The sequence below is a fragment of the Dunckerocampus dactyliophorus genome, chromosome 7, assembly GCF_027744805.1.
Source record: "Dunckerocampus dactyliophorus isolate RoL2022-P2 chromosome 7, RoL_Ddac_1.1, whole genome shotgun sequence".
Classification (NCBI taxonomy): domain Eukaryota; kingdom Metazoa; phylum Chordata; class Actinopteri; order Syngnathiformes; family Syngnathidae; genus Dunckerocampus; species Dunckerocampus dactyliophorus.
This window is the reverse complement of record NC_072825.1, coordinates 14,404,715-14,422,276: the sequence shown is the minus strand read 5'-3', so window position 1 is coordinate 14,422,276 and position 17,562 is coordinate 14,404,715. Positions and strand designations below refer to the sequence as shown.

Sequence of the window (17,562 nt, the reverse complement as noted above, 5' to 3'; positions counted from 1 at the left end):
TGTCAGTCACTCAGGCCATAGAGACAGATGAAATCATATTCTTCCTGTGTTGGTTTCTTTGTATCCAAGTGGTCTCCCTTTGTCCTTGGAGGGCCACCAAATCTAATTGACAGAGTGCGTGTCCTTCAGAGGAACAGAGGACAGCCTTTATCCTGTTATCCTTTTGACCTCTTATGAAAACTGTAGAGCTCCATGCATTCTTGTTGTACTGTGCTTCATTTCTTATTGAAACCAAATACATATGATTTTGCCCTTGTGTTGTTTTTGAAACTTTTTTCCAGACACAGAATGGTCTTTGTATAATTATTCTTCAGACGCAAGGACAGTCCCCATCATAAAAAATTATGGCCTCTCACCTCAAACCCAATGCGTCCTCAAAACCTTTTCACCTCAAAATTTCCCTCACCTCTTGATTTTTCTGCATGCATGGTTGACCTTTGCTGGCAAAAGGTCTTGTGGTTTTATTCAATTGTTTTGTTTCAGTATATTTTTGGTTGTCAGCAATATAAAAACACAGTTATTCCAAAATCCTGTAAAAGAAATTTCAGTGCACATTTTTCAAGCCGCTTTTAAGAGGTCATGGTAGGATCACGATTCATGCTGTTACCTAGATACCATTTCCAGCACTACAGTATCAAAGTATAGTTTATGGACAGAGTTGCTGATTGCAAGTGTACTTGCATAGAACTAGCACTACCTGTGGGCGAAAAATTATACCTTTCTTTTGCATTTAGGTTTTCATTATATTAATAATGGCACACAACAAATATGAAACACAGACGTACAGTGGAGCCTCAGTTTTTTGTGATTAATCAGTTCCAAAAGGTCAGATGAAAAGCGAAACAAAGACTGAAGTAATTTTGTTGCAAGTACAAGGCTAAACATCTTCAGAATTTCAGTATGTGGAATCAAATTATTATATTATATTATATTATATTGTATTGTATTGTATTGTATTGTATTGTATTGTATTGTATTGTATTGTATTGTATTGTATTGTATTATATTATATTATATTATATTATATTATATTATATTATATTATATTATATTATATTATATTATATTATATTATATTATATTATATTATATTATATTATATTATATTATATTATATTATATTATATTATATTATATTATATTATATTATTATTATTATTGCAAGAATTTCATTGCATATCATAACTACCTGTTTTACTGTGCATATGACAATAAAACTCTTGAATCTTGAAATTATGGAACGGATGGAGTAAGGAACTCAAATAATGCACTAAATTGAGCAATTTCAAGAAACCGTACAAGCAGTTAATGTTTACAAAGTATAAGGAAGAAGAGTCTTGAACCATTGTGTACACCCAATGCTACAGTATGTTACTATGTTATGATACTACATACCTGTATATTACTAAGTCTTTTGTGTGTACATTGTCTGTACTCACTCATTATCCAACTATGGTTCTGTCAACTATTAATCCTTTCATCAGTTATTATTTTTATTCTTATTTTACATTTGTTACTATTTATTATGACTGTTATATAATTTATTTTCGAAGACGAGAACCTTGACTCCTATTTTAGCACATTGTATATTATCTAATAATTTTCTTATGTATTTTAAACTAGCAAAGAGTACATTTAGAATACAGGAAGTGAACAAATGTATTGCAATTACAATTACAAATCAATGTATTGCATTACAAGGTATTGTATTGCAATTGATGTGGAACGGACTGGTGTGTGTGTTGTAGGATTAAATAAGCTTTGCTTCTTCCTGCTCCTTTTTTACATGGAGAACTGTGAATTGTACTATGTGATATATTCCAATGTAACTTGTATGCATGTTCAAAATTAAACCATTACCACTACATTACCAATTAATCCATTCTAGCCACATACCAATAAACAAACAAAAAACGAATTTCTATTGAAAAAAACTTTTAGTTTTACATCCAGAAAACAAAGTGAAATACAGTAATCATACTATACTCGCATGTATTGTTACAAATGTGTTCCAGTGGTAAGGGACAGGAAGTGATGTTGGGGGGTTCAGAGTTGATTTTTAGCTTGCCGTAGGTTACGGCCAAATCAGTAGCTCGTGTTAGGGATTATTGTGCTTGCTGTGAGATAATTCAAACCTGCAATAAGAGCCTTTTGTTCAGGCGATCAAGTCTGGTGCTTGTGTGTCTCACCGAACATTACAGTAACATTACTGACACCCAGTGGCCAGTGTAGAATTCTATTTCTCATTACAAAGTCTTGAATGTGTCTTCTGAATGTGTTTTATTTGTATGTTAGTACATTTACCGATTTTTATGCTTGAAAATGCTTAATTTAGCCAAAAAAAGTAACATTTGATGTAACATTTGCTTAAATATGCATACTTTTTGCTAGTAATAGGCCATATTCCACCACAAAACATCCAGATTTATTAATTAATATAAATGAATGAATATTTAACATCACTTTTACCTTTATTGAAGACTTGCTGGTGAACATGGTGATGAGTGGAGGGAAGGGGGCAGGGGACAGAAGAGCCACACGGACACTGTTTTATCCTAGTCTGTTTTAAATTGAAATAGATTAAATAGTTTGAGCTGTATACTTGCTCACTTGAATTTTATTGTAAACTTCAGCAGCAGTTACAATCATCAATACACACACTGGCCTGGCACACTATCTGTTATGTGTCTCTGTTAAACCATTCCTCCAGCAACCTGTGGTAACTAAGTAACCATTACGTTACAATTCTGTTGTTACAGGTGCTCCTATTTTTGTACTGTGCTACGACGTTTTTCTTGAATTCAATAGTGTTTCTCAGTTTCTTTATCAAAGTTGTGGCACTAGCAACATTTTTGCAGCTGTATATAATTTTTAAAAAGCACAGATTCCTCAGAAAAATACGGTGCTCTTGAAGGCCTCTTCAGTGTGCAGCGCACACTGCTTATTAAGAGGAAGAAAGTAGACACCTACGAGTTGTTCATCGTTTTGTGTGCGCTATACGAGCAAATAAACCACCCCCCACCTACACATAATAAAGATGATTAAAGGATTCCCAGGCCAGAATCTGACGAGTCAACTGTAAAGGAACCGCTAACCATACTTCACAGTGGTTTAGTGACCAACATGCGGATGCTTTGTTTGGGCACTTGATTCAGTGGACTAGTTTGTTAGGCTCACTGTTTGGCCATATGACAACCAAGACAGTGTACGGAAACTGAGACATATTTTTGGCAATGACTTTGATCTAAAACGGAATCCTATGAAAACCAGGGTATACGAAAACTGAAGTTCCACTGTCCGTCATTTAGTTTAGTTTGGTTTGGTTTGGTTTGGTTTAGTTTATTTGAACATGAAGGTTACAATGGAATACATCTCATGAATCATTTTTTCACAGTTCCACATGTCCAAAAGGAGTAGGAAGAAGCAAAGCTTATTTAATCCTACCCCCCATCTATTCTCCATCTAGTACAGTACATGTTGTTCACTTCCTGCATTCCATTTCATGTTTTCTGTGATAGTCAGAATAATACATAAGACCCCCCCCCCCCAAAAAATATAAAAAATTAAATATATATATATATATATAAATTTAAATATACATATACATTAATAATAATAAATAAATAAATAAATACATGTTTAAAATAAATATGAATAAAGAACAAAACGTTTTTTTTTAAACAAAACAAAAAAAAAAAATAAACCTGACAGAACATCATTGTGATAATCAAGACTCTTCTGCCTTGTATTTAGCAAACACCAATTGCTTGTATTGTTTTTTGAATTTACTCATCTCTGTACTTTGTTTGAGTTCCTTACTCAATCCGTTCCATAATTTAATTCCACACACGAAAATGCTGTGGGTTTTCAGCGTAGTTCTCGCATATAAATGTTTTAAGTTTAATTTTCCTCTAAGATCATATTTCTCCTCTCTGATTGAGAAATACTTTATGAGGTTTTTGGGTAACGAGTTGTTATTAACTTTATACATTATTCTAGCGGTTTGAATGTATACTAAATCTGCAAATTTTAATATCTGCGATTTTAAAAATAGAGGGTTTGTATGTTCTCTATACTTGGCATTATGAATGATCCTCACCGATCTTTTTTGCAGTACAGTAAGTGAGTGAAGATTGCTTTTGTAATTATTTCCCCATATCCATAGTGAATATATTGACGTAGGATTAATATTAATAAATTGAATCATTTCATAGTTATAACATAGAAAACCTGTTCATGCCTTTCTAAATATGTTTTTTTAACCATTATCAGAGACATGAAATGACACCCTTATAGTCAACTTTACACTCCTATTATTCTTTGTTTACACCACATTGCTAATGCGCAATATTGAATATTTTTTGACTAATAATGGGCCATAGTCAGTCACGAAACAGCGATCATTAAATTTTTGAAAAACCGCGATAGAGTGAGGGAGCGATGTTCCAACCGCAATGTAGTGAGGGTCAACTGTATATGAATTTAAACAAGTAGAACGTTGTCATTTCGGCGTCTTTGCTGGAAGAAATTAGCTTTTTTTGACAACAGTAGCAGATTTTGCCTTTACCAAACAACACTGAAATAATTATTGCTAATTCTAATGTAATCAACCTGTAAACATATTTAAATTGGACTTGTGATCTTTTCCACTTTCGAAAAGAAAAGGTGCCGTGGTAACTGGAAAAACTAGACAGAACTAAAAGAAAGAGACAGGAGAAAAAAAGATTAAGAAGGTGGATGTTGAATTAACCTGCTTGTGATAGCTCTCTGTCAGCGTGGCACCAGGGCCAGCAGCAAGAGGCAAATCATGTGTGATGGCCCTTCCTGCTGTTCCCCCTTTGAAAGACACAGATCAAACGCACTCAACTCACACACCCTTGCAACTTCTCGCGTCGGATTGATTGACACCCAAATGTCTCGGCTGCAACTCTGTCTTCCCATATAACGCTCTCTTTCCCCACGTCTTTCTCCATCTTCCCTGCTTTATTCAGCATTGCAGCTCAAATTAAAGCCCTTCTCAAGGATGAAAGCAGAGGTCTTTTACAAACGAAAGAAAAGAGGGAATTAGACCCAGCAAGCAATGGTGGAGAATGATGATTAGAATTTGAGAAGAAAACTAGGAAAAAGGGAAAGGGGTTAGGTTTAATAAAATGGTAATGACAATTGTCTTTCTTGTGTGATCTGCTGTGAGATACTCCAGGCAGAGTTTTTAGGGCCTTTTTGTGAGGCCACCATAGCACTGCAGCACAACACAAGCGACAGGTACCTCAGAATGCAATGCTGCGAGTATACATGGCGGAGAAGTCAGGAATGTTAAATTAACAACTGAACAAGGTTTTTGGAAATATGAAGAAATTAAGTAAGGTAATAATTTGTCGGCCTTAAAGGCACAGTGTTAAATTGGGAATACTGTGCCTACGAAGCTAAATCAAATAAACCATGTGCAATTATATGTTCCTCGTAATGTAACGTAATGTGTGGCTACTGTAGAATGCTAAAGCAGACATAGCCCTGGAGGTGATATTCTTAATACACACCCAATACCACAGATAATCACATTTTTTGCATGCATGTTCCTTATTAGATGAATTCGTGAAATAATATTAGTAAAGATGGCATTTTTTACTAGTTCTGCAAATTATTATCAGACTCTCCTTTACTGTGGTTTCACGCTCTGTTCCTTATAAAGTGACACCTTACTCTGCTAAGTTTTACTTGTGCACTGTGTTGAAGCAGTGTGAAGGACAAGTGTGTATGTCAAGCACATGTGCTTTGGTATTCCACGGCATACAGTTTGACACTGTGTTGACATTGTGAAAAAAGGCGCAAACAATCAGCAGTTTTCGACAACAATGTGTTACATGTGACATGTTTTGATGGCAAAATACTGTATGGTATAAAAACAAGGACCGCAATTCTTAATGAAGTCATCCGTGCTTGTGATAAACATAGTGAAGCGGTTGGGAACCTTTTTGGCGAAGAGAGAGACTCATGAAAGCCATCCATCTATGCATTTTCTATGCCGCTTATCCTCATTAGAGTCGCGGGGTATGCTGGAGCCTATCCCAGCTGACCTCAGGCGAGAGAGGCAGGGTACACACTGGACTGGTTGCCAGCCAATCGCAGGGCACATATAGACAAACAATCATTCACACTCATATTCATACCTATGGACAATTTAGAGTCACCAATTTTTGGAATGTGGGAGAAAACCGGAGTATACAACAAAATACAACTAAAAGTGTGCATTTTTAAGCAACACCAACAAATTTAGAATATAATAAGTCTTTGAATTTATTCTTTTATATAATTGTTAAACTGAAGCTAGCCAATAATTAAAGAAAAATATACTTCTTACCTTTAATGCGACTTCTGGTGCTGCATGGTTTTGCACCGTACTCTGTATGTTTCTTACTTTTCACCATCTTCTTTGTCAAAAGGGTTGGCTCTCCAGAATTAGCAAGCTGACAATTTGATGAAAGGAGGGAAGTTTACTTATTGACCTCTCAATGACCCGGGTACTCGTTACTCATTATCCAGTAATAATTGAGTTTTGGTGTCTAACCCGGAAAATATGGGAAGGACAGCTGGCATTGGCTCTGGCTAGAAAATGGATAGATGGATTAAAATGCATACGGAAGTTTTATATTTTGAACGTTATTAAAATTTTCGGGAAAAAAACTATTTCTTTTTGTAATATTATGACTTTATTTTTGATATACGATATTTTAACGTTATTCCCATCATATTATAATTTATCCCCCAACCTAATGTTCCAAAAATTACAACTTTACTTTGTTTTTTTTGTTTCTCAAAATCGACCAGTCCAGGGTGTACCCCGCCTGTTGCCCGAAGTCAGCTGGGATAGGCTCCAGCATGCCCCCGCGACCCTAAAGAGGAGAAGCGGTATAGAAGATGGATGGATGGATGGATGTTTGTCAAAATATTAAATATAAAAAAAACATTTTTTCAACTCTATGCTACTAAAATGACATTTTTCCTCATAATATTACAAGTTTTTTTCCTCTTAATATGACGACTTTTTCCCCTTAATATTTTGACTTTCTACTTGTAAAATTACAGCATTTTTTAAATTTTTTGCTGTTTTTTTTATATTTCTGTCGTAAATATGACTTTATTACTGTAGTATTTTGAATTTATTCTCATAACATTATAACCTTTTTCGCAATATATATCATTGTATATATTTAAAGAAAAAAATTAATTGAAATAAATAAATGTCATCATGTTAAGAAACAGCTAAGAGCCAGATGTGGTCGTCAAAAGAGCCACAGCTGGCTCCCAAGTCATAGGTTCCCTACCCCCGATATAGTGTGTTTACATGGTTGTTATTAATGGAAAAACATTCTTTTTGAACGATACAAAAGCCTAGGAACAGCATGCTTGATGCACTGGTAGTACAGTACCTCACAAAAGTGAGTACACCCCTCACACTTTTATGTATGTAGTTCTATTACTTTTTCTACAAACTTCACACAAACTGCATCACTTTTATGTTTTTATAAATCTTTTAAAAAGTAAAATGTGCTTTAATGTTTGGAGAAACACACACACAATGCCCTCATCTATGAGTGATGTGTGGAGGGAATACTTGAGGGCAGCACTCTTGCTCCACAATGGGACAGTGAAAATGGGACCAGACAGGCCGCCTTCTCCTATAAAAGCTAATCCATTATTCAATCCACCTTCCCCCTCAATTTAAGCACACACTACTTATCCAGATACAGTGAATAGCTAAACTGTCGCAGACAAGAAAGATAGTCAGAAGGGAAAAATACTGAACAGATAAGAAAAGTCAAGACATTGATATTCAGTTTTATCCCCCTTTGCCCCATCTTGACCTTTACTGAACCAACACAGCCCCTAGTAGCAATGCTTTCCCTGATCGACACACTCTTTGGCTCTTTTTGTGACCTCGACCATGACCTTTGCTCCCTTTTACTGTACCAAGTACCCTTGTCTTCTGCGTTGCCTCTCTAGTGTCGTCTGTTTGGTGACTCTCCAGACGTACCAGCAGCATCACTAATTACCAACAGGCTCAACTTTCCCAACTAAACAACCAATTATCAGCACTTTAGCTAAAGCCGAGTCCCATGTTTTCTGATACAGTGGCCTATTAGGGCCCCTTATTTCTCCCCCAGCATAATTGAATCCCCTGGCTGCTAATCAGTGGGCTATTTTAAGACAATGTGCAGTTGGTAATCAGAGGTCCTGCATGCCTATTAGACTTTCAGATCCCAATTAAGTGCCCTCTTATTTCTAACATAACAAGTCACTACTGCCACTGCTGTTTTGTAGTTCCCCTTTTAGTGGCCAGCTTGGTTTATGTACGGTACATCTGTGTGGTCTGTTTGGAGCGCATAAAATAAAAAGGCAAAGGTTAATTTTCATGTTAACAGTGTGCAGGTGTGTTTTTTTTTTCTTTCTCTATACAGTATATGTAGTATAAATTACTTCAACTACAGTGTCAAGTTAGACACTAACTGATATGGCACACTGGTTTGTTTCATTCTGTTTTACACACAAAAATAGTCCTTTACAGTACAAGCAGTATCAAAGGAGATGAGTCAGTTTTTTTTAGATTAGATTTTATGGTCTGCTCCCATCTGCAGTGCAAGTTTAATGTCAACATAAATCTGTGCTGTGCCTGAAACACTGATTTCATGATGAAACTGATGGATGTAATTCAAGTGCCTCTGTAACATCAGGGAGTGCTCAACCTAATCTCTTGCAAAGTTTTTTTTTTTTTTTTTCCCCACCACTTTTATTTAGGTTTAATGAGTGCACATATCACAAACCTCTCATTAGCAAATAGATAGGCACAGAAGCTGTTAAACTACAAATGTAAACATCTATCTCCTGCTGTCTCAGGGGCCTTTCCAACAAAATTGGATGTGTCTTCATGCAGATTTCAAATTTGAGGAGGAAAAAAAAAAAGTTTGCAAGTGAATGTCTTTGCCAGTTAGGATTTGTTTTGTCCACTCATGAGTACAGAGTATCTTTCGCCTATTCTCTTGGTCTTGTCTTGGTGACTGGTGAAGTTGAGAGGAGCCAGAGTGTGAAAGAGGCCCACAGAGGGCAGCTTTTGAATGTGTATATAAATTCATACTGTACAAGTGTGTGTGCGTGTGTGTTAGTGCGTGCGCGCGCGCGCACGTTTGTGTAAAGAGAAAGTTTGTGCATGTCTCCAAGTCTCTATGTGTTTAGTGTTGGTGTCGACTCCCCACAGCCTAATTAAAGGGCAAGAAAAGCCACTCACAGAGAGTTTAAATCTAAAAGGGTAAATTAGCACTCAAAAGGGGTGTGGCAAATTCACATATACACACAGGCCATGAAATCTCTTTTGACACTTTTGAAAATGGGGGAAAAAGAACAAGGAGCCTGAAGAGAGGGGGAACATATTAATGAGACCACAATGCATTTTTTTCCAGTGATATGGACTTATAAAATGACACATCACAATTTGAGTCAATGAGGATCTGTCAGCCTCAACTGACTAGCAATATGTCTAAGTTGTAGCTCATGGTAAACTCAGGATTATACAGTAGATGTCGGTTTATCACAAAACAATAAGGGTGCCATGCGATATCTTGTGAGATTACAAGGTGATGATATTTCTCGTTAAAGAGAAATGCTGTCTCATGGGAACAGGGCAGTCAGAAGCCAATCACACTGTGAACTATGGCATCGCTACTATGATATGTAATATGGAAGTGGCAGTGCATGAGGCAGGATTGGAACTTCACATGAAGTGCTTTACCCTCACTATAAATTAAGCAATCCAAGCTGGCCTCGAGTTTTTCCCGTGTCACTCGTCACCCAGTGGGTGCTTTTTTTCAACAGCTACCGCGGTTTTAATGTCCAAGCACAGGGGTCGGCAACCTTTAGCATAAAAAGAGCCATTTTGCCTCCTCTTCCACTGAAAAAAAATGCTCATCAGAGATCAATAACCATTCTATTGGTCGTGTCCTTGTTGCAGAGACAGGTATTCTTTCATTTTGTCAATCATTTCTTGTTTATTTTTTAATTCTGACAATCGATTCTCTGATATTTTTATGATTTTTTCATGTATTCTCCATCTGTGAACAGCCTCCCCCTCCTTCCCATTTCATGTTCAGCCCAGTGTTGCCAACTTGGCTATTCTCTCGTTAAATCTGGCGACTTTCCAAATCCTCAGGTGACTTATTTTCCCAAAAGCGACTAGCGACAAATGTAGGGACTAGTATTGAGAGACGTAAAAGTGAAAACATGTATTGTTCTGCGGTTGCTGCCAAGGGGCCCCGCCTCACAGCAGTCACAAGCGGTGAGTGCACAGTCAGCTCCCGCGGCACACTATCTGCCTCTCCCAGAGTCACCACCTCAGCAATTAGCGTGTCACAGGCTCCGAACATATAGCTACCAGGGTTTGTTGTTATAAAACATATTTCTTTGCTCTTGTTAATGAGTTACTTTAATGACATACTTTATTTTACAGTGCAGTAACTTGCTTCAGAATCCAAACTCCCTCATCTTTTTTCTCTCCAGTGAGACTCACGGCATACACTACCCTACCTCCCCTTCCCTTGCTCATCCAATCAGCAGTCAGAATGCAGTCCAGATATATTCAGATATTTCACTTTTTTTTTTTCGAAAATGCGGATTTCTCCTACTTCATTGTTTAAAAAAAAATCACAGAGCTCAGCAAAGGGAGCCACAACATGGAGGCTGAAGAGCCACATGACTCTGTAACTGGGTGTTTAACTTTCTCACAGGCAGACCCCAGTCAGTCAGAGTCCACAACCGCACATCCAGCTCAAGAATTGTGAGCACTGGGACCCCACAGGGGTGTGTGCTGAGTCCACTCCTCTACACGCTCTTCACCTACGATTGCATGGCCTCCCAGAACAACACCAGCATCATTAAATTTGCGGATGACACTACAGTCATCGGACTGATCACTGGTGGTGTTGAAACATCATACAGAAGAGAGGTGGCGGACCTCATAGCTTGGTGTCGTGATAAGAATCTCCTTCTCAATACAGATAAGACTAAAGAGATGATCATCGACCCAAGAACAAGGGAAAAGGAGCCGCATAGACCCCTGTTTATTGATGAGACTGAGGTGGAGAGGGTGAAAACCTTCAAGTTCCTTGGCACACACATCAGCGAGGACCTCACCTGGTCTCACAACACCCAACAAATTCTGAAGAAGTCCCAAAGGAGACTGTACTTCCTGAGGAGACTGAGGAAATTTGGCATGTCCACCACAATCCTGAGTTGCTTCTACAGATGCACTATCGAAAGTGTCCTTACCGCCTCCATCACTGTTTGGTACGGTAACTGTACAACACGTGACAGGAAGGCACTCCAGCGGGTGATCAAGACCTCACAGAACATTGTTGGGGCAGCCCTCCCCTCACTGCAAGACATTTATAAATCTAGAGTCCTACGCAGAACACACAACCTCATCAAGGACAGCACACATCCACAATACTCATTATTCACACTCCTACCATCAGGCAGACGCTACAGGAGTTTGAAGTCCAGGACCACAAGGCTGGCAAACAGCTTTTACCCACAGGCCATCAGGCTCCTCAACGAAGCACTCACACACGCCGCACGCACACACTCATAGCACTTTATTTATTTATTTATTTATTTATTTATTTATTTATTTGTTTGTATTATTTGCTTGTATTAATGTCTCTTCTGTTGTTGTTGCTTAATTTATTGGTATATATGTTTATGTGTTTATGTTTCTTATGTTATTATTCTTTCATTTGTTTTATTTCTTTTCTTGGGAGAATGAACAGAATAAGATTTTCATTGCATGGTATAACTGCTGTTTTACTATGCACATGACAATAAAACTCTCTTGTATCTCTTGTATCTTGTATGACGTTCCGGAGCCGCGGGTTGCCGACCACTGTCCAATCAGAAGCTGTAGTAATTCTACACTTGATCAAACTCACTTAAGATACAGTATGTGAGATCAAAACATGATAGCTGCATAAGACTTCTATCAAAACTTATGACACTATTTATGAATGTCACTCCTTCCTTGTTCCATGCTCTAAGCATCATGGGAAATGCAGTTCTTTTAGCATAAACATGAAACTAATCTACTGCAATCTACAGTTACATTGGTCTTTACATAACTACACAGCAACATAAATTATTACCGGTAGTAGTAGTAGCTACAACTGCTGTCATTTTTTTTTACTTTTATAATTTTGTTAGTTAAGTTTTTGTTTTTGTTTCAGTTTGTGGAAAGAAGTTCAACAGTTAAAAGCACCATGCTTGGGGCATCTGTGCAAAGTTAGAAAACATTTCAAAATGTACCTTTATTGTTTTGTTAATCAGTTAAATTAAAAAGTCTGTTTGTCCAGGACTTTTGTCATTGCAGTTTTCTTAAAAGTAATGTTAAAATAACGTCTTGTTCTTGTGACCCCAATATCGGGTATCATCTCGTCTCATGAGCTGTATTGTGACACCCCTACAAAACAGATTTTTTTTACTTGGAACATATCTAACATACCAAAGACAGATTATATACTGTAGTACATATTGAACTATGAGCTCACGTGCGTGTGGCTTTCTGACTGTATGAACATGCAATATAATGTGTTTCCCCATACTGAGACACTTATAAAGACTCTGTACAGATACCAAAGCACACACAGAATTTCATTTCCAGTCTTATACGTCTTTGTCCCAAGGATTGTGCATATAGGATATTCCATGTGTACATAGATGCCTGTATGTCACTCTGTTGCATTCAGTTCTGGAAAATACATCTTGGGTCTGACAAATCTGAGCCTAAGCATAAAAGGCCTTAACGGATGTCTCCTTCAGTGAAACACACGATGCCATCCTTTCATTTAGCCACAAACACACACATGCGCAAGCTGGTTTCAGATTCACCCTCTCGGACTCACGGTAAGGAATACAAATTCAGGTCCTCTCTCTAGATAGTGATCATTCTGGCTGTGGCTTCAGAAATGTTATCTTCACTGGGAAGCTGAATTGATAATACTAGACTGTATGCATTTTATTACAAAGGCCCAGTTTGTAAAAAGGTAATCATTTACTGTTGCCGCTATCTACCCTGAGCCATACATCTTCTGTCCTCACAGGACAAAGTTCTGCCACTGCTTCTAACCTTTTGTTAAAACATTGCTTTACTTTTCAGTGCATTCATGCACTCATGGCTACTTTCAGGTTTTTCACCTCCTGCTTTTCTTGAACATTTTTACACATTGCATCATACCATAGCCCTTTTTAATCCGTATAGTTGCAGTGTGTGTGTTTAGGGACACAAAGACTAAAAATGACAGTGAATGAAGGGCTAATCCCTTTGGGCGTATAGCAGAATCCAATACCAGGCCCACAAATCTCATCATTTCAATTATCATATTTATCATATTTATTCATTCTGTCCTGGTTAATGCTGTCTCTCTTCCACACACTCACTCTCTCACAGATCCTCCTTCTGTACATTAATCTATTTTTCCTCTCCATTGCTGTCTCCACTGGCGACATGTAAGCCTGCCAGTCATGGTGATTGACAGCACTCAAGTGGCCTACGGTAAAGCGTCTCATTTTTCCTTTTCGTTTTTTCTTGTTGGTCAGGCGTTGTGCTAGGGTCTTATCAGGAAACCCAATTTATTGTTGTTTCTTTGAGCAAAAGGGGGCTGCCACTCAAACTGAGTGACAACTCTCAGATTTGCAGGCTATGGTGTTGGGATTTCCTTTAAGTTCCTATGTTTGTTTTTACTGCTGTTTATGTATTTATTTTAAATTGCCAGCATGCTTGAGATTATTCAGCATTCACTTCCTCACACACAAACAGTTTATACACAGCCAGTGCATGCTGTAGATTAGCTGCTGTTTTGTTTTGGTCTGACCTTGGCAGTGATTTCTACTGACAGATGGCAATCTGTAGTCTGCTCAGCATGTACCAGGTTAAATTTAGCCTTGTGAACATCTTTGTTTGAGCATGCATTTTATCGTTGGAATCAGTGGTATGGAAATGTATTAAAGCTGGCATGGACTCACAAGGGCATAGGTATTTCAATTTTACTGTTTTTTTTGCATGCCACATATTTGTTTTTATTGTAAATGTGTGGAACTGCAGGCACATTTATGAATTCATATTTTTATTTTATCTGAGTGCTCCATTCGTGAGTGACTCAGACTCAGACGTCAATGTGTGCGCCTTCATTTGATATGCATTTCAAAGCACATCTCTGTGTGTCATCATGTGTGATTTTTAATTTTTGCCATGTCCTTTGCTGTGTATGCGCATGATGCTTGTTTATGACTATCAGCTCCCATGTGTAAGCGATTGTGTGTATGACCTCCGAATCTTGAGGCTTATCATGGCAGTGTTCCACATTATTGATAGCGAGCAAAGATATCGACAGGCCAAGCACCGGCAGCTTCCAGCAACGCCAGCAAGCAGGATGGGGCTTTGATATGACATATTGTGCGTCTCAGCACAAGCCATAAATAATTCTGACACGTTTTTGTATGCATGGGAAAGTCCTTGATTCAGCCTCCCATAAAAATAAACTTCTATTATGGAAGGTATTTGTCAAGTGGGTGCGTGATGGATGGCCCAGCGTTTACCCTGTGGCAGGACGATGGGTTATGGATGCCCACCGCCCCTTGCTGGGGGAGGAGTTGTACCTAGCAACACTGACACCAGAGTAATTACTGCCCTCCTCACCACCGCAAAACCGAGATGAGGGAGTGCAAGAGGGCTGAGGGCATAGGGGTGTGTGTCTAGGTGTATGCGTTGGGAGGGAATAGCAGTTTTATACAAACACCTCCACCACCTTTTGTAACGGCACACCCACCCAGCCGTCATCAATTTCCTGCACCTCCCCATGTGCGAAGTGACAGGGCTACAAGGGCAGTGATGTACCAATTGGGATGGATGGATGGACAAAAATAATGAATAAATCATCGCATACTTTGATCATGTGTAGATTGTTCATATTTAATATCCTGAATCCTCCATCTGTCAAACCAACCGCTGTTTATATGTGTTAACGTTATCACTCGACAATCAAGCTGATCCCATCATTTCTTAAACCCTACACAGCTTTGATTCTAATTGTTTCTAATTGCTGTATAACTAAACAAGTTTTTCTTATGAAAATTGGACCAATTGTGGAGCACAGTCTAGGTGAGTCCTTGAGCAGGCATTGAATCTCCAAATTGCTTAAGGGCACAAAATGCTCCGCTGTTCCACTTACTCAAATCCATAACATAGAATACACAGTGTTTGAAGAGTGACAGTTCACTAACTCTGTTCTCAAGGGCACAGGATGCAATATGAGTGAAAATGTCTGGTTATCGTTTTCTTATTATTAATCATTTTTATGGTAGACAGTCTTTTTGTAGTCATTGGTAACTCCATAGAGTCATTTCTGTAACACATATGCCTGCCAGCTGCCCCTCCTGGTGCAACTCTCCCATTTATTTGGGCTTGGGACAGGTAGAGAGCGTCTGGTATTGAGGTATTGGCCAGTAACCGGACTTGCACTGTACTACACTACAAATGCCCCATTTGACAGATATGAAAATACGGGTAGATTAGAAGTCAATTCCTGGCCCTTAAGGTAAAATCTACACTACTGTAGCCCAAAAGTATAATTGTCTGAGTGCTAAGTCAACTAGTGGGGTCATAAAGGGACAAAAAGTTTCAGTTATTTCACCAAGCTGCTTTTTTGTAGTATTGTGTTCGAAATAAAAGCTGCCAACGCAATGCAATACAGCAGTCACCACATCTAGTCTTATATAATTCATTTGATTTCCCTCAAAATGAAAACTGTGATGATTGACTTTCACTTAGAAAACACGTGCGTTTTTATGTTATTTTGTGAATAATACTTTACACATGAAGAGTGCTAAATCAGGGCAAATGTGTCTCTTTTAGTTTGCATACAATCACAAGTGTATGTCCATGCACAGATTTATAAATATGTACAAGCATTTGTGTTTGCTAATTAGTGCATATGTGTGTGTGTGTGTGTGTGTGTGTGTGTTTGCATGTCAATCTGTAAACTCAGCAGACAGATTGAGGTGGCTTGGGTGCCATCTGAGGACGACGACGGGTAGGCGTTGGGTAAGGGATGAGTTCTCGCCTAACCACTACGCAAGTACCCTGCGTGGGTGTGCAAGTGGCAGCCTGTGTCACGATGGGGGCACAGTAGCAGCCCGTCAGTGGGAGTGACACCTGTTCACCACTGTTCACCCCTTCATCTTTACAGCTGCTTTCCTTCCTTTGCCTCAGCCTTTCTCCCTCTTCCTTGTTCACTGCCGTCCTTATACCCCTCTCCTCCTGCTCAGGCAGCACAGAGGCGAAGCTCGTCACATCAGGTGGCGTAGCGGTGAGTAGGACCGGTCCAGATGTTCTTTCATGCGTGAAAGGAGGAGGATTCTTGTCAGGACACAAACACAAGCACTGGCATGTACTGTAACATCAGCATATTGCCTCAGTGACACTAAAGCTGCTGTTAAATGAGCTGATTGGTACAAGATGTTTGCGTAATACAGCCCATATATACCACACACCAAGGCACACTCATTCTTAAATTAGTGCAGTTAAGCATAAAACTGCAGTGTGTTCCACTGCAGTCTCATTGAGTAAGTATAACTTTACTTTCTTAACAGTATAGTAAGTCAGAAGACTCCATAGAACAGTTAGAGCTGCACAGTTCTAATCAGATCTAATACAAGAGCTATATACGTGATTATGTCTTTACAAAGATAATAATACTCAATTTTGACCAGGCCTATCAGAATGGTAATTATTCTTTAATGTGTTTAATTTTCTAAAATAGTTTGTAGTAGTTTATAAGTGCACTGCAATATACTGAGAAACTGCAACTGAGGGAAAGCAAAAGTGTGGATTCTTGTGTTGAATAATAATACAGATATGCATGTGGCTGATGTGTGTGTATATACAGTACATTTCTTATAGGGGGTGGGTTTTCGAGGCAATCAGATCATTAAGGACACAACAGTTAAGACTTTGCTTACATTTTTTTAGACGACACTTTTGTGTTATATTCACTTTGAGTTGTTGTCTTTCATCTTAGCATACACAGCTAGATTGAGGCAGGCATTCTTAAGACATTTTGTTTGTATAGATTGGGTCTTGGTTAACCTTGTAACCCCCCCTCATGATCTAGAAAGGTGGACTTAAACTGCTGTCGGCTGCTACAGATGGGGGTCAGAGAAAGGAACGGTCTTCAGTCAATAAGCTTAGAAAGACCATCAGGGACTATCGATTAGCGTGGACAGTGGAGCTAGCGGTGCACTAATTGTTTCTTTACTAGCCTGTGGCAAAGACAACAGTCATGAGCAGTAACTCATGAATCTTATATTTGTTTTCTTGTGAAAGCACCGGGAGTTAATAGCCTTTGATTACAAAGGTGTGTTGTGTTGTGTGTGTGGTTGTCCATCCCATCCATTTTCTGTACCGCTTATCCTCACTGGGGTCACAAGGGTATGCTGGAACGCGGGGTACACCCTGGACCAGGTCGTTAA

The 17,562-nt window shown here is 38.5% G+C and overlaps 1 protein-coding gene across 7 annotated transcripts in view; it reads left to right on the top strand.

The window, feature by feature from the left end:
- Positions 1 to 17,562, top strand: part of znf407 (zinc finger protein 407) — a 191,083-nt gene that overhangs the window by 109,666 nt on the left and 63,855 nt on the right. Inside the window, exon 10 of one of the 7 annotated variants that reach the window (XM_054780919.1) lies at positions 282 to 893. The exons of 5 other annotated variants lie outside the window; for them this stretch is intronic. In XM_054780919.1, coding sequence (XP_054636894.1) covers positions 282 to 586 — 305 coding nt within the window. In that variant the 3' untranslated portion in view covers positions 587 to 893. Of the gene's footprint in view, positions 1 to 69; positions 254 to 281; positions 894 to 17,562 lie in introns of those variants that run through there. One more of the 7 variants, XM_054780920.1, reaches the window with a different exon arrangement.